Source organism: Oncorhynchus masou, chromosome 13 (assembly GCF_036934945.1).
Source record: "Oncorhynchus masou masou isolate Uvic2021 chromosome 13, UVic_Omas_1.1, whole genome shotgun sequence".
Taxonomy (NCBI): domain Eukaryota; kingdom Metazoa; phylum Chordata; class Actinopteri; order Salmoniformes; family Salmonidae; genus Oncorhynchus; species Oncorhynchus masou.
Window position 1 is genome coordinate 89,296,722 of NC_088224.1, and position 24,578 is coordinate 89,321,299.

The following is a 24,578-nucleotide window of genomic DNA, read 5'->3' on the forward strand; positions in this document are numbered from 1 at the left end:
ACACACACAGGAAGCAAGAAGAGGACAGAGAAGACTGATACACACACACAGGGAGACAATGAGGGGACAGAGAATACTGATGTACACACACAGGAAGACAATGAGGGGACAGAGAATACTGATGCACACACAGGAAGACAACGAGGGGACAGAGAATACTGATGCACACACAGGAAGACAACGAGCGGACAGAGAATACTGATGATCACACACAGGAAGACAATGAGGGGACAGAGAATACTGATGTACACACACAGGAAGCAGACTGGAAAGACAGATCTAGAAGGACTGACCTTTTAACTCTATATTTTAAGTGTATCTTGACCTTTTAACTCTATATTTGAAGTGTATCTTGTGACAAAACATTATTTGCCGCTGCTTAAGACTTCTGGGACACATATCCTGTGTCCATTCTGGCTTTAAAGGTCCATTATGTGTCCATGTGATGAGGTGAGTTTAAGTGAACGGGTGTAGGACTAAGTGATGAGGTGAGATGGAGAGAAGGTCGTGCAGGACTATGTGAGGAGGTGAGGTGGTGCAGGACTAAGTGATTATAAGTGAGTGAGACTAAGTGAGGTGGTGCAGGACTAAGTGATTATGTGAGGTGGTGCAGGAATAAGTGATTATGTGAGGTGGTGCAGGAATAAGTGAGGTGGTGCAGGAATAAGTGGTGAGGTGGTGCAGGAATAAGTGAGGAGGTGAGGTGGTGCAGGACTAAGTGATTAGTGGTGAGGTGGTGCAGGACTAAGTGAGGAGGTGAGGTGGTGCAGGACTAAGTGATTATGTGAGGTGGTGCAGGAATAAGGATGTAAGTGAGGAGGTGAGGTGGTGCAGGACTAAGTGATTATGTGAGGTGGTGCAGGAATAAGTGATTATGTGAGGTGGTGCAGGAATAAGTGAGGAGGTGAGGTGGTGCAGGACTAAGTGATTATGTGAGGTGGTGCAGGACTAAGTGAGGAGGTGAGGTGGTGCAGGACTTAAGTGATTATGTGAGGTGGTGCAGGAATAAGTGATTATGTGAGGTGGTGCAGGAATAAGTGAGGAGGTGAGGTGGTGCAGGACTAAGTGATTATGGACTATTAGTGATGCAGGAATAAGTGAGGTGGCAGGCAGGAGGTGGTGCAGGAATAAGTGATTATGTGAGGTGGTGCAGGAGGAGGTGAGGTGGTGCAGGACTAAGTGATGTGAGGTGGTGCAGGAATAAGGTGGTGCAGGAATAAGTGAGGAGGTGAGGTGGTGCAGGACTAAGTGATTATGTGAGGTGGTGCAGGACAGGAATAAGTGAGGAGGTGAGGTGGTGCAGGACTAAGTGATGCAGGAATAAGTGGTGAGGTGGTGCAGGACTAAGTGAGGAGGTGAGGTGGTGCAGGACTAAGTGATTATGTGAGGTGGTGCAGGATAAGTGATTATGTGAGGTGGTGCAGGAATAAGTGAGGTGAGGTGGTGCAGGACTAAGTGATTATGTGAGGTGGTGCAGGACTAAGTGAGGTGAGGTGGTGAGGTGGTGCAGGAATAAGTGAGGTGGGAGGAATAAGTGGGAGGTGGTGCAGGACTAAGTGATTAGGACAGGAATAAGTGATTATGTGAGGTGGTGCAGGAATAAGTGAGGAGGTGAGGTGGTGCAGGACTAAGTGATTATGTGAGGTGGTGCAGGAATAAGTGATTATGTGAAGAATAAGTGATGAGGTGAGGTGGTGCAGGACTAAGTGATGAGGTGAGGTGGTGAGGACTAAGTGGTGAGGTGGTACAGGACTAAGTGATTATGTGAGGTGGTGCAGGACTAAGTGAGGAGGTGAGGTGGTGCAGGACTAAGTGAGAGGTGGTGCAGGACTACATGATAAGTGGAGGACTAAGTGATTATGTGAGGTGGTGCAGGACTAAGTGAGGAGGTGAGGTGGTGCAGGACATGATGAGGGGAGGTGGTGCAGGACTAAGTGAGGAGGGTGAGGGGGAGGTGGTGCAGGACTAAGTGATGAGGTGAGGTGGTGCAGGACTAAGTGAGGAGGTGAGGTGGTGCAGGACTACATGATGAGGAGGGAGGTGGTGCAGGACTACATGATGAGGGGAGGTGGTGATGAGGTGAGGTGGTGAGGGAGGAGGTGGTGGTGCAGGACTACATGATGAGGGGAGGTGGTGCAGGACTACATGATGATGAGTGGGAGGTGGTGCAGGACTAAGTGAGGAGGTGAGGTGGTGCAGGACTAAGTGATGAGGTGAGGTGGTGCAGGACTAAGTGAGGAGGTGAGGTGGTGCAGGACTACTTGATGAGGGGAGATGGTGCAGGACTAAGTGAGGAGGTGAGGTGGTGCAGGACTACATGATGAGGGGAGGTGGTGCAGGACTAAGTGAGGAGGTGAGGTGGTGCAGGACTAAGTGATGAGGTGAGGTGGTGCAGGACTAAGTGAGGAGGTGAGGTGGTGCAGGACTAAGTGATTATGTGAGGTGGTGCAGGACTACATGAGGAGGGGAGATGGTGCAGGACTAGGTGAGGAGGTGAGGTGGTGCAGGACTAAGTGATGAGGTGAGGTGGTGCAGGACTAAGTGATTATGTGAGGTGGTGCAGGACTAAGTGAGGAGGGGAGGTGGTGCAGGACTACATGATGAGGGGAGGTGGTGCAGGACTAGGTGAGGAGGTGAGGTGGTGCAGGACTAAGTGATGAGGTGAGGTGGTGCAGGACTAAGTGAGGAGGTGAGGTGGTGCAGGACTACATGATGAGGGGAGATGTTGCAGGACTAAGTGAGGAGGTGAGGTGGTGCAGGACTAAGTGATTATGTGAGGTGGTGCAGGACTACATGATGAGGTGAGATGGTGCAGGACTAAGTGAGGAGGTGAGGTGGTGCAGGACTAAGTGAGGAGGTGAGGTGGTGCAGGACTAAGTGATTATGTGAGGTGGTGCAGGACTACATGAGGAGGGGAGGTGGTGCAGGACTAAGTGAGGAGGTGAGGTGGTACAGGACTAAGTGATTATTTGAGGTGGAGAGAAGGTGGTTCGGGACTAAGGGACAGCAGCGCAATGAAAGAGACGACAGAAAGGGAGAGCAGAGAGAAAGGCTGGAGAGAAAGTACCCATCTTAGTATCAATGCTGGAGTCTCCACCATAAGGAAATAGAGAGAGAGAGAATGGTGAAGGTTTCACTCTTCACGGTCTCCACATGGACCTGTTATTACAATCAACTTCACCAATGAGGCAACAGGGAGATCACCTGCTCCTCTGTCTGAGTTATCCCACCGTGTGTATGTGTGCATGCTCTGTCTGTGTTTAACTGTATCAATATGTGTGTGTGTGTGTGTGTGTGTGTGTGTGTGTGTGTGTGTGTGTGTGTGTGTGTGTGTGTGTGTGTGTGTGTGTGTGTGTGTGTGTGTGTGTGTGTGTGTGTGTGTGTGTGTGTGTGTGTGTGTGTGTGTGTGTGTGTGTGTGTGTGTGTGTGTGTGTGTGTGTGTGTGTGTGTGTGAGTGTGAGTGTGTGTGAGTGTGTGTGTGTGAGTGTGTGTGTGTGTGTGTGTGAGTGTGTTAAATGTTGTGCCTTTACTCTTAAATAATCTGCTGAGAACCTGGACTCTGAGGAATAGATCAGTTACCTTGTTGCTGAGACTGGAGTGGAGGCTGCTCAACGATTGACGGCTCATAATAATGGCTAGAACAGAGCAAATGGAATGAAATGAATGGCATTTGATACCATTGATACCATTCCATTATTACGCTCCAGCCATTACCACAAGCCTGTCCTCCCTAATTATGGTGCCACCAACCTCCTGTGGCTGAGAGCCTGGAGGAATAGATCAGTTAATAGATCAGTCTGTGTTCCAATTCGTCCCAAAGGTGTTTGGTGGGGTTGAGGTCAGGGCTCTGTGCAGGCCAGTCAAGTTCTTCAACACCGACCTCGACAAACCATTTCTGTATAGACTTCGATTTGTGCACGGGGGCATTGTCATGCTGAAACAGGAAAGGGCCTTCCCCAAACTCCTGCCACAAAGTTAGAAGCAATGAATCATCTAGAATGCAATTGTATGCTGTATCTTAAAGATTTCCCTTCACTAGAACTAAAACAACTCCTGACCGTTATTCCTCCTCCACCAAACTTTACAGTTGGCACTATGCATTCAGGCAGGTAGTGTTTTCCTGGCATCCACCAAACTCAGATGGTGAAGAGTGATTCATCACTCCAAAGAACACGTTTCCACTGCTCCAGAGTCCAATGGCGCTGAGCTTGACACCACTCCAGCCAACATTTGGCATTCCGCATGGTGCTTTTAGGCTTGTGTGCGGCTGTTCGGCCATGGAAACCCACTTCATGAAGCTCCTGAAGAACAGTTATTGTGTTGACGTTGATTCCAGAGGCAGTTTGGAACTCGGTAGTGGGTGTTGCAACTGAAGACAGACCATTTCTACGTGCTTCAGCACTGGGTGATCCCATTCTATCAGCTTGTGTGGCCTACCACATCGCGGCTGAGCTGTTGAAGGTCACTGAGCTCTTTAGTAAGGCCATTCTGCTGCCAATGTTTGTCTATGGAGATTGCATGGCTGTGTACTTAATTGTATAAACCTGTCAGCAACAGTTTTGAAGGGGTGTACACATACTTTTGTATACAGTACCAGTCAAAAGGTTAGACATCTACTCATTCAAGGGTTTTTCTATATTTTACTATTTTCTACATTGTAGAATAATAGTGAAGACAAAACTATGAAATAACACATATGGAATCACGTAGTAACTAAAAAAAGTGTTAATCAAAATATATGTTATATTTGAGATTCTTCAAAGTAGCATACTTGGCTACTACATACTTGGTTACTACACGATTCCATATGTGTTATTTCATAGTGTTGATGTCCTCACTATTATTCTACAATGTAGAAAATAGTAAAAAATAAAAAAATAAACCTGGAATGAGTAGGTGTGTCAACTTTTGACTGGTGCTGTATATAGTCTATGAAATGGGTTGAACAGATTGGAAACATTATTAAAGTGGCCAGTATTCCATTATGCTCATAGGACAGCAGCCTCTAAGGTGCAGGGTTGAGTAACCGGGTGGTCGCCGGCTATTTAACAGTCTGATGGCCTTGAGATAGAAGTTGATTTTCAGTCTGTATGTCCCAGCTTTGTTGCACCTGTACTGACCTCACCTTCTGGGTGATAGCGGGGTGAACAGGCCGTGGCTCGGGTGGTTCGGGTGGATGAGGTCCTTGATGATCTTCTTGGCCTTCCTGTGACACCGGGTTCTGTAGATGTCCTGGAGGGCTCTCAATGGTGCATCTGTAAAAGTGTGTGATGGTCTTAGGGGCCAAGACACATTTCTTCCACCTCCTGAGGATGGAAAGGTACCGTTGCGTCTTCTTCACCACACTGTCTGTGTTTGGGGACCATTTCAGACACTCATGTGAGCCTCCAGGTTTTATTTCATGTTTCATAAAGGATGTGTTTCGTTGTGTGTCATCTGTGTTGTGTTGTGTCTTTCAGCAGATAAAAGCTTTGTCACGTGTCACATAATGTTTTGTCCTTCCTATGAATGTGCTCATAAAATATTTATACTAGAAAAATGCCTCAAACAACACTGTAAAATGCATTTACGTTCACAATGCTTTAAGGCACAAAAAAAAGCAAGTTAGAGAAAAGTGGCTTATGAATCATATGGCTTGGGTTATGAATCATATGGTTTATGAATCATATGGCTTGGGTTATGAATCATATGGTTTATGAATCATATGGCTTGGGTTATGAATCATATGGTTTATGAATCATATGGCTTGGGTTATGAATCATATGGTTTATGAATCATATGGCTTGGGTTTTGAATCATATGGTTTATGAATCATATGGCTTGGCTTATGAATCATATGGTTTATGAATCATATGGCTTATGAATCATATGGTTTATGAATCACATGGCTTGGGTTTTGAATCATGGTTTATGAATCATATGGCTTGGCTTATGTATCATATGGTTTATGAATCATATGGCTTGGCTGATGAATCATTTGGCTTATGAATCATATGGCTTATGTATCATATGGCTTGACTTATGAATCATATGGCTTGGCTTATGAATCATATGTCTTATAAAGCATATGGCTTATGAATCATATGGCTTGGCTTATGAATCACATGTCTTATAAAGCATATGGCTTATGAATCATATGGCTTGGCTTATGAATCATATGTCTTATAAAGCATACGGCTTATGAATCATATGGCTTAGCTTATGAATCATGTCTTATAAAGCATATGGCTTATGAATCATATGGCTTGGCTTATGAATCATATGTCTTATAAAGCATATGGCTTATGAATCATAAGGCTTATGAATCATATGGCTTGGCTGATGAATCATTTGGCTTATGAATCATATGGCTTATGAATCATATGGCTCATGAATCATAACCAATGGGTCCCAGATGAGTTGACTTTTGACCTTGTAATGAATAGAGACCATTTCAGTGTTTTGACAAAAGTTTTAGCATCTTCAGCCAAGCAGAATGGAAATAAACTCATCACTTGCTCATGTATTCATTCATGTGAGTATATGGTATTGAGGTTTGCTTTCCATACTGTACACATTTTTAGATGAGCGTTTTTCTTATTATTTGGAAATCATTGAGGAAGGATGCATGGCTCACTACTGAGAAGGCTGGGATTAATGTTAGTTTACCTATATTAATTACTTATCAATGCTAATTGAATGAATTGAATCAGTCAAAACAAATTCACTGATAGGTTTTAATCAACTATAAAATAACCAACAGACCTGATACAGTATATAGTCTCTGTGTTTCTGTTATGTGTGTGGTAACTAAACCAGTTATTCCCGACTGTCCTAAGTGGAAATGTTATTGTCCTGCTCCTCCTTCCTCTATCTAATGTGATTTCAGCTGCTCTGTTTTTGAGTGACCCCCCCCCCGGTCTCTCTCCCAAGTACCGGTCTCTCTCCCACGTACCGGTCACGCTGCTGTCATGAGACTGACACATCTTCTGTGTTCTTGTTGCAGCCCGCTATTAGCTCTTTGAAAATGACCTCTGTTGCCAGGGTAGACACTGAGGGGCACAGGAAGTGTCCTGGGGTAAGGAATGCTTTGTTAGGGAAAGAGGAGCGTTGTTGTCATTGTTTTATGTCCGAGGAGTCTTAGCTCTTGACACGGTAAATGTCACATTCATAATCTGTCTTGAAACCCCTTCATCTCATCTTCCTACTAACAAAATATAATGACACTCTTGTTACTTGAAGAATAAAAGCTGTTTAGGTGTCGTGCAACACAATGTAAAGTGTTATTACCACTAAATCATCATCACTTCTGGGTTAAATAATTCAGTATGGGGGTCAAAGGTTGTTGGTTGCCAGGTACCACCGGGAGGTACTCCTTTACCATCCGTAAGGAAACACAGATGGGGGAGGGATATTCAATTATTTAATCCATACTAAAGCAACCCTCCCCCTCTGGCTAACTCTATTTCTCTGTCCTCATTCTCTTTCCCTTTTGCCCCCTCCCCCCTCATTCCCTGTCTCGCAGGTTTCAAATAATGACAAAGTTGAGACAAAAGGCACTAGCAGAAGGAGATACGTCTGGATTCCCCACCCCCCCCTAGTTTCAACGCCAGAGGAAACCTCTGATTCAAACCCAGACTTATAGTGAATTGTTCATATCTTCTCCCATAATATTTCTCGCAGACGGAATACATTTCAGTCCGAACTGGTTACTGGCAGATCTTAAATGTAGAATATTGTAGGAAGTGAAATATCCTCATGAGACATGGGGACTCACATTAGGTACACACAGAAGGCTGAATATTGGTATTTTCTTTTTTACAAAAATAAAAAGTAAACCCCAAAGATAATTAATCTCCTGTCCTTCATTTAAACTGACGCTGATGTCAATTTTCATTTATTTGATTGAATAGCAGCATCACCCCTGACATAATGGATACTGAAGTCATTTCTATTGAGGTTGAGTAAGTGGTGTTGGGGTTGATTCATTGGCTGGACAACTGGGTCTAACGCAGCACCGCCATAATGATGGATGAGGTACAGACAGACTGACGGATGGTAAGCATTTACAAGAGAGTCACAGACTCCTTCATTATTACTGAGAGAATTACAGCTTCAGAGATGAGAGAAGCAGACGGCGAGGAAGAACATTTCAAAGGGCTCTTGGTGAAAATATGATCTGTGTTTCATGACAGGGACTCCAGGTATATGTAGGATCTTCCTTGTTACCTCACACGTCTCACACACATGACTCTCTCCCTCAATCTTGCACCCTCTTAAAAGCTCTCCCTTTCTTTCAGTATTACACTCAAGAGTTACCACTGCTCCCTGTATGTTTAACTCCCTCCTATAGTTATCTCTCCTTCTCTCATCTCTCATTATCTCTCCTCTCATTATATCTCCTCTAACTCTCTCTCCTCTCATTATCTCTCATCTCTCATTATCTCTCCTTCTCTCATCTCTCATTATCTCCTCTCATTATATCTCCTCTAATTCTCTCATTATCTCTCCTCTCATCTCTCATTATCTCTCCTCTATCTCTCTCTCCTCTCATTATCTCCTCTCATTCTCTCTCCTTCTCTCACTCTCCTCTCATACTCTCTCATCTCATGTTCTCATTCTCTCTCCTTCTCTCACGCACCTCTCATTCTCTCTTCTTCTCTCACTCTCCTCTCATACTCTCTCATCTCATTTTCTCATTCTCTCTCCTCTCATTCTCTCCTTCTCTCACTCTCACTCTCTCCTCTCATTCTCTCTCATTCTCTCTTCTTCTCTCACTCTCTCTCCTTCTCTCACTCTCCTTCTCTCCTCTCCCTTCATTCTCTCTCCTTCTCCCACTCATCTCTCCTTCTCTCCTTCGCTCACATTTGCCATGCTTTAGGGCACTAATTAGCTCTGCTCTGTAAAAAAAAACAAAAAAAAACATCTCACTTCCCTATAAATTCAACAGATTTCAGCAAAATGCTAAAGGCAATCTGAACACAGTCCAATTAAAAACTGTGTTAGGGGGAGCACCGGAAGACTGAACACGTAGTGAAGAACATCAGTGTCTTCGGATATGAAGCCCCAGTAATTTCAAACAGCTCTGGATCAATATATACAATATGAGCCAGAAAGGCAACTGCAGCTAAGTGATTCTTGAAAAAAGCCATAAGATAATGTACTGTGTTCTACACACCACAGGCATTAAAACAAGTAACTTGTTTAAATCGTTTTTTTTTAGTCTTATCCGTTTATTGTTTTGATTTGGCTTCTATTTAAATTTAATTTGACCCTAATATGTACTTATTTTGGACCTAAATGCCCTCCGTAGGATTTGATGATGCAATCACAGGTGGCCCCTGGAGTGGTCAATGAAGATTCTCTAACACACCATGAACGTATCAAACAGAAAGGCACTTTTACTGAATATCTCAGATATCTCAGGGTCCTGACCTCCTCATTAAGGATTAGCTTCCATTACACTTGGCACAAAGTCTTAGAGACCTCACTGTGTGTGTGTGTGTGTGTGTGTGTGTGTGTGTGTGTGTGTGTGTGTGTGTGTGTGTGTGTGTGTGTGTGTGTGTGTGTGTGTGTGTGTGTGTGTGTGTGTGTGTGTGTGTGTGTGTGCTCGTGTGCATGTGCAGTGTTTCCCCTATATTAGCCGTACCCTACTCCTCATCTGTTCCTCGGGTGATGTGGAGGTCAACCCAGGGCTTGCGTGTCCCCAGGCGCTCTCATTTGTTGACTTCTGTAACCGTAAAAACCTTGTTGTCATGCATGTTCACATCCTCCCTAAGTTTGTTTTATTCAATGCTTTAGCACACTCTGCCAACCCTGATGTCCTTGCAGTGTTTGAATCCTGGCTTAGGAAGGCCACCAAAAATTCAGAGATTTCCATCCCCAACTACAACATTTTCCATCAAGACAGAATAGCCAAAGGGGGAGGAGCTGCAATCTACTGTAAAGTTCTGTCATACTTTCCAGGTCTATGCACAAACAGTACGAGCGTCTAATTTTAAAAATGTATCTCTCCAGAAATAAGTGTCTCACTGTTGCTGCCTGCATATAGACCCCCCTCAGCTCTCAGCTGAGCCCTGGACACCTTAAGTGAATTGATTGCCCCCCATCTATCTTCAGAGTTTGTTCTGTTAGGTAACCTAAACTGGGATATGCTTAACACTCTGGCAGTCCTACAATCTAAGATAGATGCCCTCAATCTCACACAAATTATCAAGGAACCCACCAGGTATAACCCTAAATCTGTAAATATGGGCACCCTCATAGATATTATCCTGACCAACTTGCCCTCCAAATACACCTCTGCTGTTTTCAATCAGGATCTCAGAGATCACTGCCTCATTGCTTGCATCCGCTATGGGTCCGCGGTCAAACAACCACCCCTCATCACTGTCAAACGCTCCCTAAAACACTATTGCGAGCAGGCCTTTCTAATCGACCTGGCCTGGGTATCCTGGAAGGATATTGACCTCATCCCGTCAGTAGAGGATGCCTGGTCGTTCTTTAATAAGCATGCCCCTTTCAAAAAATTTAGAACTAAGAACAGATATATCCCTTGGTTCACTAAAGACCTGACTGCCCTCGACCAGCACAAAAACATCCTGTGGCGGACTGCACTAGCATCGAATGGTCCCCGCGGTAGGTAACCTTTCAGGGAAGTCAGGGGGACCAATACACGCAGTCAGTCAGGAAAGTAAAGGCTAGCTTTTTCAAACAGAAATTTGCATCCTGTAGATCTAACTCCAAAAAGTTTTGGGACACTGTAAAGTCCATGGAAAATAAGAACACCTCCTCCCAGCTGCCCACTGCACTGAGGCTAGAAAACACTATCACCACAGATAAATCCACGATAATCGAGAATTTCAATAAGCATGCTTTCCTCCTGGCTACCCCAACCCCGGCCAACAGCTCTGCAGCCCCTGCAACTACTTGCCCAAGCCTCCCAAGCTTCTCCTTCACCCAAATCCAGATAGCAGATGTTCGGAAAGAGCTGCAAAACCCGGACCCGCACAAATCAGCTGGGCTAGACAATCTGGGCCCCCTCTTTCTAAAATTATCCGCTGCCATTGTTGCAACCCTTATTACAAGTCTGTTCAACCTCTCTTTCGTATCGTCCGAGATCTAAAGATTGGAAAGCTGCCGTGGTTGTCACCCTCTTCAAAGGGGGTGACACTACAGACCCAAACTGTTACAGACCTATATCCATCCTGCCCTGCATTTCTAAAGTCTTTGAAAGCCAAGTAAATAAACAGACCACTGACCATTTCAAATCCCACCGTACCTTCTCCACTGTTTCCGAGCTGGTCATGGGTGCACCTCAGCCACGCTCAAGGTACTAAACGATATCATAACCGCCAGCGATAAAAGACAGTACTGTGCAGCCGTCTTCATCGACCTGGCCAAGACTTTTGACTCTGTCAATCACCGTATTTTTATTGGCAGACTCAACAGCCTTGGTTTCTCAAATGACGGCCTCGCCTGGTTCACCTTCTACTTCTCAGACAGAGTTCAGTGTGTCAAATCGGTGGGCCTGTTGTCCGGACCTCTGGCAGACTCTATGGGGGTACCACAGGGTTCAATTCTTGGACCGACTCTTTTCTCTGTATATATCAACAATGTCGCTCCTGCTGCTGGTGATTCCCTGATCCACCTCTGTGCAGACGAAACCATTCTGTATACATCTGGCCCTTCTTTGGACACTGTGTTACCAAACCTCCAAATGAGCTTCAATGCCATACAACACTCTTCCGTGGCCTCCAACGGCTCTTAAACGCTAGTAAAACTAAATGCATGCTTTTCAACCGCTCGCTGCCTGCACCTGCACCCACCCCGCCGACTAGCATCACTACTCTGGACGGTTCTGACTTAGAATATGTGGACAACTACAAATACCTAGGTGTCTGGTTAGACTGTAAACTCTCCTTCCAGACTAATATTAAACATCTCCAATCCAAAATTAAATCTAAAATCGACTTTCTATTTCGCAACAAAATTTCCTTCACTCACACCGCCAAACGTACCCTCGTAAAACTGACTATCCTTCAGATCCTCGACTTCGGCGATGTCATTTACAAAATAGCCTTCAACACTCTACTCAGCAAACTGGATGCAGTCTATCACAGTGCCATCCGTTTTGCCATCAAAGCCACATATACTACCAACCACTGCGACCTGTATGCTCTCGTCGGCTGGCCCTCGCTACATAGTCGTCGCCAGACCCACTGGCTCTAGGTCATCTATAGTGCCTTGCGAAAGTATTCGGCCCCCTTGAACTTTGCGACCTTTTGCCACATTTCAGGCTTCAAACATAAAGATATAAAACTGTATTTTTCTGTGAAGAAACAACAACAAGTGGGACACTTGAAGTGGAACGACATTTATTGACATTTATTGGATATTTCAAACTTTTTTAACAAATCAAAAACTGAAAGATTGGGCATGCAAAATTATTCAGCCCCCTTAAGTTAATACTTTGTAGTGCCATTCTAACACCTGGATATGTTTATTTTTGAACCATTCCATTGTAGATTTTGCTTTATGTTTTGGATCATTGTCTTGTTGGAAGACAAATCTCCGTCCCAGTCTCAGGTCTTTTGCAGACTCCATCAGGTTTTCTTCCAAAATGGTCCTGTATTTGGCTCCATCCATCTTCCCATCAATTTTAACCATCTTCCCTGTCCCTGCTGAAGAAAAGCAGGCCCAGACCATGATGCTGCCACCACCATGTTTGACAGTGGGTATGGTGTGTTCAGGGTGATGAGCTGTGTTGCTTTTATGCCAAACATAACGTTTTGCATTGTTGCCAAAAAGTTCAATTTTGGTTTCATCTGACCAGAGCACCTTCTTCCACATGTTTGGTGTGTCTCCCAGGTGGCTTGTGGCAAACTTTAAACGACACTTTTTATGGATATCTTTAAGAAATGGCTTTCTTCTTGCCACTCTTCCATAAAGGCCAGATTTGTGCAATATACGACTGATTGTTGTCCTATGGACAGAGTCTCCCACCTCAGCTGTAGATCTCTGCAGTTCATCCAGAGTGATCATGGGCCTCTTGGCTGCATCTCTGATCAGTCTTCTCCTTGTATGAGCTGAAAGTTTAGAGGGACGGCCAGGTCTTGGTAGATTTGCAGTGGTCTGATACTCCTTCCATTTCAATATTATCGCTTGCACAGTGCTCCTTGGGATGTTTAAAGCTTGGGAAATATTTTTGTATCCAAATCCGGCTTTAAACTTCTTCACAACAGTATCTCGGACCTGCCTGGTGTGTTCCTTGTTCTCCATGATGCTCTCTGCGCTTTTAACGGACCTCTGAGACTATCACAGTGCAGGTGCATTTATACGGAGACTTGATTACACACAGGTGGATTATATTTATCATCATTAGTCATTTAGGTCAACATTGGATCATGTAGAGATCCTCACTGAACTTCTGGAGAGAGTTTGCTGCCCTGAAAGTAAAGGGGCTGAATAATTTTGCACGCCCACTTTTTCCGTTTTTGATTTGTTAAAAAAGTTTGAAATTACCAATAAATGTCGTTCCACTTCATGATTGTGTCCCACTTGTTGTTGATTCTTCACAAAAAAATACAGTTTTATATCTTTATGTTTGAAGCCTGAAATGTGGCAAAAGGTCGCAAAGTTCAAGGGGGGCGAATACTTTCGCAAGGCACTGTATAAGTCTTTGCTAGGTAAAGCTCTGCCCTATCTCATCTCACTGGTCACGATAACAACACCAACCCGTAGCATTCGCTCCAGCAGGTATATCTCACTGGTCATCCCCCAAAGCCAATTCCTCCTTTAGCCTTTTTTTTCTCCAGTTCTCTGCTGCCAGTGACTGGAACGAATTGCAAAAATCACTGAATTTGGAGACTTATATCTCCCTCACTAACTTTAAACATCAGCTATCTGAGCAGCTAACCGATCGCTGCAGCTGTACACAGCCCATCTGTAAATAGCCCATCCATCCAACTACCTATCTCATCCCCTTATTGTTTTTATTTACTTTTTTCTCTTTTGCACACCGTTATTTCTACTTGAACATCATCATCTGCACATCTATCACTCCAGTGTTAATCTGCTAAATTGTAATTACTTTGCTACTATTGGCCTATTTATTGCCTTCCCTCCTCACGACATTTGCACACACTGTATATATATTTTTTTCTATTGTGTTATTGACTGTACGTTTGTTTTTTTCCATGTGTAACTCTGTGTTGTTGTTTGTGTCGCACTGCTTTGTTTTATCTAGGCCAGGTCGCAGTTATAAATGAGAACTTGTTCTCAACTGACCTCCCTGGTTAAATCAAGGTGAAATAAAAATTATTTTATTTAACTGCCGCTGCTAAATCGTTGCCACCACTCCAAAAAATATGATTAAAAAAACTTTGAAAACTTAAACATCTAACACCAGATATAATTAATGTAAAAAAGATAATGGACCTATATATTTTTAAATAAAATATTTTCGAGAACTAACAATCACTAAAATTATAACTAGACAGTCAGGGAGAATCTATCATTTTTAATTCTCTCCTTCCCTCATGGGACCCACATTGATTTTGTTATAATGATTGAGTCACTCGGATAGCATAAGAACAAGGCATAAGTCATGGCAAAAAGGGATGGAGAATTGCAGGAAATTCCCTTTAAAACAGCAAAAAACGAAATATCTTTGGTGAGGGCTTCTACCATGCCCCCACTACTCACAACAAGCCCCATTGTGATCCAGAAAAAAACCCTGGAGTAACAAGTTACAACATATATATTTGTAGCATTTCATGCATTCAGAGTATTTTGGGGTCTCGCCCGGTTGCGTGAACCAAGCCTTTCCTCCCTGGCCAATCATGAGGGAAACGTCATCATCCTTCGACTGATTTCATTGTTGTGTAAACTATGCGACAGGATATATATCTATACACAAGACTCACATCCTTGCAAAAAAAAATACAGATTTTCTCTTGATATCAGCGGAAATGCTATTTATTTATGTCACATTCAACTACTTAGGTATTTCGAACTTCATCTGAAATATGTACACGCTTCGAGATATACAATTATTAATTTAGCACATCTACTTGATCCACGGCCCGGCTAACGTTTACTAGCCAACGTGAGCTAGCAAATCCCAAGGCAAAGGTTTCGAATAGTGCAGCAAGTTTAGCTAGCTGGCTAGTCCCAATTTGTAAGTCTACAGACGGTGTCTTGCACTGCTATCTTGCCATAGCTGTGTTTCTGTGGCTTTGAAGGCGTTATGAGTTATGGAGGTTATGGGGGCAGAGGCGGCCGACGAGGTGGCCGAAGAGGAGGTCGAGGATTCGGACGGGATGGGAGCCGGGAGAGGTGGGACCGCCTAGCTGGGTCGAGTGGTGGTGGACACCCGCGGAGCACCGAAGCGGAGTCGAGGGAGGACCGGGGAGAACGAGGAGGGAGAGGTGGGGGACCAAACCGCCCACCCCCGCATCTAAAGGGCCGGGAGATCGGGCTGTGGTACGCCAAATGGGGAGGCTTGAAGAGGAAAGAAAATGAGAGAAAATCGGTTAGTGGTGTAACATTAGTTACAGAGGCACCTGTGTGTCTGGTGTGTAGTGGCTTGCTTGGGTTGTTGTCGTTGGTAGTCAACTCTCGTTACTTAGTCTCGTTGACTATCACGGCTGACAACTAGCTATATCTGTTTTTTGATAACGAAGTAGCTACGTATCTCGAATACATCTATAGTATCTAGCATGTATCAGGATTAACTCTTGTACTAATGCAGTTGGTTTCCCCTCGCGGTGTAGCGGGCAGTGGTTCAGATGGATGAGTCCAGGGAACAGCATATCACTAATCTGCTGAACACTGTCCAGAGAGGACCGACATGCCCAGCCAGGGAGGCCCACCCCTCCACATCTGAGCACTGGCGTTCAACCCCGTCAGCACCGGACAGAGGCGGCCACTGGTAAGGCACTGTCTTCCTGGCTGTGTTTGAGAGCATCAAAACCGTGCTGTATTATGGGTAAAATCTGACAGACTGACTGATCAACAAATACCTTTGAGTAGTTATTTGTGATTCAAGGTGATTTGTAGATCAGTCAGTCGAGACTCGCCTTTAAAGTTGATTGCAATGTCGAACACTCCCAGTCTCTCAGAAGAGTACAGCTGCAGTAGGCTCTGTCATGTACTGTGACACAGACTGTCTGTCTGTCGATGTGATGTGATGGCCCCAGCCCTAACCCTAGTCTCCAGGACATCGTTAGTCCCTATGCATGGGTCCTCTGTGTGTTGTGGACATGAGCCTGCTTGCTGCAGCTGCAAACTATAAAAACTCCTTTTACATCTCCTAAGTTTGTGGGATATTTAGGAGGGCTCATGTCACCACTAGATTGCGACATCACGGGCTACATTCAATGCTTTTAAAACATAACGCATTCCGCCTGTGATTTACTACAACACTGTTATTTACCTGATCTGTGTTTCAGTTACTTTGATGGTGATGAGCCCTCTCAGGATGTCCTGAAAATTGATCTCAAACAAGAGAAGAAGGAGGATGAGGAGAGGCCAGTACAGAACACTCCACTCACATCACAACGGTAGTCTAACTTCTAGATTCTAGGGTTGTTGTTCCTATTGCCATGCTCACTTGTTTAAGCAATTCACAATCATGTCTCTTTCTCCTGCCTTTCAGTTACTTCCCACAGGATGTCCTTAAAGCTGAACCCCAAGAAGAGAGGGAGGAGAAGGAGAGGAGAGGGAAGGATAAAGACCTGGAGTACTTGTTTCAGGAGGTGGTCAGGGAGAATGCCCTGGACCAGCAGTTAAAGAGAGATCTAGAGAGGAAGAAGGCGGACTCTAAATACCTAGACATGCTGGTGACAATTCACTTCATAAAAAACGAGCAGTATTATAATTACTGTGTTTATTATTGATGAACACACATGTTATCATAACACCAATAGAACTGGTGGTGAGATGTTCTTAGTTCTCAACATCTATTGATGGACTGCTTGTAGTAATGAATGTTTCCTGTTTATTTTTTGACAGAAATTCAGGGAAAAGCTTCCATCCTTTGGAAAAAAAGAGGTAAGATCTGAGACAAAATTTTCCTCCTGATGAACTGGATGAACATGTGGATGCTATAGGTAGACCATGTGGATCTATAGGCCTCTGCTTACCATGTGGATGCTATAGCCTCTGCCATGTGGATGCTGCTTACCATGTGGATGCTAGGCCTCTGCCTTACCATGTGGATGCTATAGGCCTCTGCTTACCATGTGGATGCTATAGGCCTCTGCTTACCATGTGGATGCTATACATGTGGATGCACCATGTGGATGCTAGGCCATGTGGATCTGCTATAGGCCTCTGGATACTGCTTACCATGTGGATGAGGCCTCTGCTTACCATGTGGATGCTATAGGCCTCTGCTTACCATGTGGATGCTATAGGCCTCTGCTTACCATGTGGATGCTAGGCCTCTGCTTACCATGTGGATGCTAGGCCTCTGCTTACCATGTGGATGCTAGGCCTCTGCTTACCATGTGGATGCTAGACCTCTGCTTACCATGTGGATGCTAGGCCTCTGCTTACCATGTGGATGCTAGGCCTCTGCTTACCATGTGGATGCATGTGGATGCTGTAGACCTCTGCTTACCATGTGGATGCTAGGCCTCTGCTTACCATGTGGATGCTAGGCCTCTGCTTACCATGTGGATGCTAGGCCTCTGCTTACCATGTGGATGCTAGGCCTCTGCTTACCATGTGGATGCTAGGCCTCTGCTTACCATGTGGATGCTAGGCCTCTGCTTACCATGGATGGATGCTGGATAGGCCTCTGCTTACCATGTGGATGCTAGGCCTCTGCTTACCATGTGGATGCTAGGCCTCTGCTTACCATGTGGATGCTAGGCTTACCATGTGGATGCTAGGCCTCTGCTTACCATGTGGATCTGCCTCTGCTTACCATGTGGATGCTATAGATGCCTCTGCTTACCATGTGGATGCTGGATAGCTTACCTCTGCCTCCTTACCATGTGGATGCTATAGGCCTCTGCTTACCATGTGGATGCTATAGGCCTCTGCTTACCATGTGGATGCTAGGCCTCTGCTTACCATGTGGATGCTAGGCCTCTGCATGTGGATGCTAGGCCTCTGCTTACCATGTGGATGCATGTAGGCCTCTGCTTACCATGTGGATGCTATAGGCCTCTGCTTACCATGTGGGATGCTTACCATGTGGATGCTATAGCCTCTGCTTACCATGTGGATGCTATAGGCCTCTGCTTACCATGTGGATGCTATAGGCCTCTGCTTAGGCCTCTGCTTACCATGTGGATGCTATAGGCCTCTGCTTACCATGTGGACCTCTGCTTACCATGTGGGATGCTGGATAGACCTCTGCTTACCATGTGGATGCTATAGGCCTCTGCTTACCATGTGGATGCTATATGCTATAGGCCTCTGCTTACCATGTGGATGCTGTAGGCCTCTGCTTACCATGTGGATGCTATAGGCCTCTGCCTACCATGTGGATGCTAGGCCTCTGCTTACCATGTGGATGCTATAGGCCTCTGCTTACCATGTGGATGCTATAGGCCTCTGCTTACCATGTGGATGCTATAGGCCTCTGCTTACCATGTGGATGCTATAGGCCTCTGCTTACCATGTGGATGATAGGCCTCTGCTTACCATGTGGATGCCTAGGCCTCTGCTTACCATGTGGATGCTATAGGCCTCTGCTTACCATGTGGATGCTATAGGCCTCTGCTTACCATGTGGATGATGCCATGTGGATAGGCCTCTGCTTACCATGTGGATGCTATAGACCTCTGCTTACCATGTGGGATGCTGGATAGGCCTCTGCTTACCATGTGGATGATGCATGTGGATTACCATGTGGATGCTATAGGCCTCTGCTTACCATGTGGATGCTATAGGCCTCTGCTTACCATGTGGATGCTACTTACCATGTGGATGCTATAGGCCTCTGCTTACCATGTGGATGCTATAGGCCTCTGCTTACCATGTGGATGCATGTGGATAGGCCTCATGTGGATGCTATAGCTTACCATGTGGATGCTATAGGCCTCTGCTTACCATGTGGATTACCATGTGGATGATGCTTACCATGTGGATGATGCATGTGGATGCTAGGCCTCTGCTTACCATGTGGATGCTAGGCCTCTGCTTACCATGTGGATGCTATAGCCTCTGCTTACCATGTGGATGCTATAGGCCTCTGCTTACCATGTGGATGCTATAGGCCTCTGCTTACCATGTGGATGCTAGGCCTCTGCTTACCATGTGGATGCTAGGCCTCTGCTTACCATGTGGATGCTAGACCTCTGCTTACCATGTGGATGCTGTAGACCTCTGCTTACCATGTGGATGCTATAGACCTCTGCCTACCATGTGGATGCTATAGGCCTCTGCTTACCATGTGGATGCTATAGACCTCTGCTTACCATGGATGGATGCTACCATGTGGATGACCTCTGCTTACCATGTGGATGCTGGATAGGCCTCTGCTTACCATGTGGATGCTATAGGCCTCTGCTTACCATGTGGATGCTATAGCCTCTGCTTACCATGTGGATACCATACCATGGATGCTATAGACCTCTGCTTACCATGTGGATGCTAGGCCTCTTACCATGTGGATGCTATAGGCCTCTGCTTACCATGTGGATGCTATAGGCCTCTGCTTACCATGTGGATGCTATAGGCCTCTGCTTACCATGTGGATGCTATAGGCCTCTGCTTACCATGTGGATGCTATAGGCCTCTGCTTACCATGTGGATGCTATAGGCCTCTGCTTACCATGTGGATGCTATAGGCCTCTGCTTACCATGTGGATGCTGTAGACCTCTGCTTACCATGTGGATGGATGCATGTGGATGCTATAGGCCCTCTTACCATGTGGATGCTATAGGCCTCTGCTTACCATGTGGATGATGCATGTGGATGTATGCTTACCATGTGGATGCTATAGGCCTCTGCTTACCATGTGGATGCTGTAGACCTCTGCTTACCATGTGGATGCTATAGACCTCTGCTTACCATGTGGATGCTATAGGCCTCTGCTTACCATGTGGATGCTCTATACCTCTGCTTACCATGTGGATGCTATAGGCCTCTGCTTACCATGTGGATGCTATAGGCCTCTGCTTACCATGTGGATGCTATAGACCTCTGCTTACCATGTGGATGCTATAGGCCTCTGCTTACCATGTGGATGCTATAGGCCTCTGCTTACCATGTGGATGCTATAGACCTCTGCTTACCATGTGGATGCTATAGACCTCTGCTTACCATGTGGATGCTATAGACCTCTGCTTACCATGTGGATGCTATAGGCCTCTGCCTACCATGTGGATGCTAGGCCTCTGCTTACCATGTGGATGCTATAGGCCTCTGCTTACCATGTGGATGCTATAGGCTGCTTACCATGTGGATGCTGCTTACCATGTGGATGCTATAGATGCTGTAGACCTCTGCTTACCATGTGGATGCTATAGGCCTCTGCTTACCATGTGGATGCTATAGCCTCTGCTTACCATGTGGATGCTAGACCTCTGCTTACCATGTGGATGCTATAGGCCATGTGGATGCTAGACCTCTGCTTACCATGTGGGATGCTGCTTATAGGCCTCTGCTTACCATGTGGATGCTATAGGCCTCTGCTTACCATGTGGATGCTATAGGCCTCTGCTTACCATGTGGATGCTATAGGCTGCTTACCATGTGGATGCCCATGTGGATGCTTACCATGTGGATGCTATAGGCCTCTGCTTACCATGTGGATGCTATATGCCTCTGCTACCATGTGGATGCTATAGGCCTCTGCTTACCATGTGGATGCTATAGGCCTCTGCTTACCATGTGGATGCCATAGGCCTCTGCTTACCATGTGGATGCTATACCTTACCATGTGGATGCTATAGGCCTCTGCTTACCATGTGGATGCTATAGGCCTCTGCCTACCATGTGGATGCTATAGGCCTCTGCTTACCATGTGGATGCTATAGGCTTCTGCCTACCATGTGGATGCTATAGGCCTCTGCTTACCATGTGGATGCTAGGCCTCTGCTTACCATGTGGGCATTTTTAACTAAGACAAGAATAGGATCTCATCTTGTGAAACGTTTCTGATTGATGAAAACCTTGCAACTACATTTGCCAATTTTCATTTACACTGAACAAAAATATAAACGCAACATGTTTCATGAGCTGATATAAACGATCCCAGAGATGTTCCATATGCACAAAAAACATATTTCTCTCAAATTTTGTCACCAAATTTGTTAACATCCCTGTTAGTGAGCTTTTCTCCTTTGCCACCTGACTGGTGTGGCATATCAAGAAGCTGAATAAACAGCATGATCAATACACAGGTGACCCTTGTGCTGGGGACACTAAAAGGCAGTTTTGTCACAACACAATGCTACAGATGTTTCAAGTTTTGAGGGAGTGTGCAATTGGCATGCTGACTGCAGAAACGGTATGGTGTACCTAATCAACTGACCTCTGTGCCACACACACAGTACAAGTCAAAAGTTTGTACACACCTACTCATTCCAGGTTTTTTTTTTTTTACTATTTTCTGCATTGTAGAATAATAGTGAAGACATCAAAATTATGAAATAACACATGGAATCATGTAGTAGCCAAAAATGTGTTAAACAAATCAAAATATATTTGAGATTCTTCAAAGTAGCCACCCTTTACCTTGACAGCTTTGCACGCTCTTGGCATTCTCTCAACTAGCTTCATGAGGTAGTCGCCTGGAATGTATTTTAATTAGCAGGTATGCCTTGTTAAATAGTGGAATTTCTTCTTAATAAGTTTTATCAGTTGTGTTGTGACAAGGTGGGGTTGGTTTACAGAAGATATCCCCGTTTGGTATAAGACCGGTTCTACCTTGTCGTGAACCCTGAGCTTTACTTATGATTCCGTACTACACATTGGTTAAAGTATTTATATACTAGGTAATGACATGGGGACACAAGATAAACGCACAGTCTGCATCGGTTATTGACTGGAGAGGTAATACGCTGAGAGCAGGTCCCTAGTGGAATGACAGGAGAGAGGGGGACAGAGACACTTAACATTGACACATTCAGAAACTACTCTTCATTACAATAACCATTTACTTTGCACACGAACCGCTGCCCCCCTTTGAGCAAGAAATCATTAATGTATTTACGTGAAATGCCTGGGATCTCTCTGTGAACGGGGCAATTATCTCTTATAGCTTCTCAAATCACATTCCCCTCTTAACAAAAACATTGTTTTTCATATTACATGCACAACCCATAGTATGGAAACTTAATCTACAGTTGAAGTCAGAAGTTTACATACACTTAGGTTGGAGTCATTAACTCGTTTTTCAACCACTCCAAAAATGTCTTGTTAACAAACTATAGTTTTGACAAGTCGTTTAGGACATCTACTTTGTGCATGACAAGTCATTTTTTTCCAACAATTGTTTACAGACAGATAATTTCACATATGATTCACTGTATCACAAATCCAGTGGGTCAGAAGTGTACATACACTAAGTTGACTGTGCCTTTAAACAGCTTGGAAATTTCCAGGAAATGATGTCATGGCTTTAGAAGCTTCTGATAGGCTAATTGACATCATTGGAGTCATTTGGAGGTGTACCTGTGGATGTAGTTCAAAGCCTACCTTCAAACTCAGTGCCTCTTTGCCCGACGTCATGGGACAAAAAAAAAAATCACTCAAAACCTCAGAATATTTTTTGGGACATCCACGAGTCTGGTTCATCCTTGGGAGCAATTTCCAAATGCCTGAAGGTACCACGTACATCTGTACAAACAATAGTACGCAAGTATAAACACCATGGGACCACGCAGCCGTCGTACCGCTCAGGAAGAGACGCATTCTGTCTCCTAGAGATGAAGGTACTTTGGTGTGAAAATTGCAAATCAATCCCAGAACAACAGTGAATGACCTTGTGAAGATGCTGGAGGAAACAGGTACAAAAGTATCTATACCCACAGTAAAACGAGTCCTATATTGACATAACCTGATTGGCCGCTCAGCAAGGAAGAAGCCACTGCTCCAAAACCACCATAAAAATGCCAGACTACGGTTTGAAACTGCACATGGGGACAAAGATCATAGTTTTTGAGCTGTGCCAAATGTCCTCTGGTCTGATGAAACAAAAACAGAACTGTTTGACCATAATGACCATCATTATGTTTGGAGGAAAAGGGGTAGGCTTGCAAGCCGAAGAACTCCATCCCAACTCTGAAGCACGGGGGTGGCAGCATCATGTTGGAGTACTTTGCTGCAGGAGGGACTGGTGCGCTTCACAAAATAGATTGCTTCCAAATGGAGAATGACCCCAAGCATACTTCCAAAGTTGTGGCAAAATTGCTTAAGGACAACAAAGTCAAGGTATTGGAGTGGCCATCACAAAGTCCTGACTTCCATCCTATAAAAAAGTTGTGGGCAGAACTGAAAAAGCGTGTGCGAACAAGGAGGCCTACAAACCTGACTCAGTTACACCAGCTGTGTAAGGAGGAATGGGCCAAAATTCACCCAACTTATTGTGGGAAGCTTGTGGAAGGCCTCCTGACACGTTTGACCCAAGTTAAACAATTTAAAGGCAATGCTACCAAATACTAGTTGAGTTTATGTAAACGTCTGACCCCCTGGGAATGTGATGAAAGAAATAAAAGCTGAAATAAATCATTCTCTCTTATTATTCTGACATTTCACATTCTTAAAATACAGTGGTGATCCTAACTGACTTAAGTCAGGTACTTTTTACTAGGATTAATTGTCAGGAATTGTGAAACTGAGTTTAAATGTATTTGGCTAAGGTGTATGTTAATGTCTGACTTCAACTGTATGTAGTGTGTGAACTTTTCAAGTTACAGTATTTCCTTTATGACATTTTTAATGTCATCACAAAATAACAAACATAATTACGTTAGTGTTCTGGAGATCGCCCCTGACCATTGCCCATGTTTTACGTTCAAAATATTGTTCCAGTATTCGCTTTAGAGTTTCATTGGCAGAAAGGTCTGTGTAGACAAAACCCATTCCTTTGGTGAAAGGGGGTCTGGTGGAAATTATTCATTGCAAACTTGATCTGACCTATTTTGATTCTCATGGTCAGTGGTGACAATATTATGGCAAGCACAGCTCAAATAAGCAAAGATAAATGACAGTTCATCGTTACTTTAAGACATGAAGGTCAGTCAATCCGGAAAATGTCTAAAACTTTGACAGTTTCTTCAAGTTCAGTCGCATAAACCATCAAGAGCTATGAAACTGTCTCTCATGCTGCAAAGAAACCGCTACTAAAGGACACCAATAAGAAGAAACTTCCTTGGGACAAGAAACACGAGCAATGGGCATGAGACCAGTGGAAATCTGTCCAAATGTGCATTTTTGTTTCCAACCGCTATGTCTTTGTGAGACGCAGAGTAGGTGAACGGATGATCTCTGCATTGGTGGTTCCCAGCATGAAGGAGGAGGTGTGATGGTGTGTGGTGCTTTGCTGGTGACACTAAGTGAGTTATTTAGAATTCAAGGCACACTTAACCAGCATGGCTACCACAGCATTCTGCAGCGATACACCATCGCATCT

At 44.7% G+C, this 24,578-nt stretch overlaps 1 protein-coding gene across 1 annotated transcript in view; it reads left to right on the forward strand.

Annotated features, from left to right (window-relative positions):
• Positions 1-14,870: 14,870 nt before the first annotated feature.
• dhx36 (DEAH (Asp-Glu-Ala-His) box polypeptide 36) overlaps positions 14,871-24,578 on the forward strand; it is a 71,062-nt gene continuing 61,354 nt past the window's right edge. Inside the window, exons 1-5 of the mRNA XM_064985359.1 lie at positions 14,871-15,514; positions 15,756-15,913; positions 16,434-16,544; positions 16,640-16,823; positions 16,996-17,034. Of these exons, the coding sequence (XP_064841431.1) occupies positions 15,230-15,514; positions 15,756-15,913; positions 16,434-16,544; positions 16,640-16,823; positions 16,996-17,034 (777 nt within the window). The 5' untranslated portion in view covers positions 14,871-15,229. The remainder of the gene's footprint in view (positions 15,515-15,755; positions 15,914-16,433; positions 16,545-16,639; positions 16,824-16,995; positions 17,035-24,578) is intronic.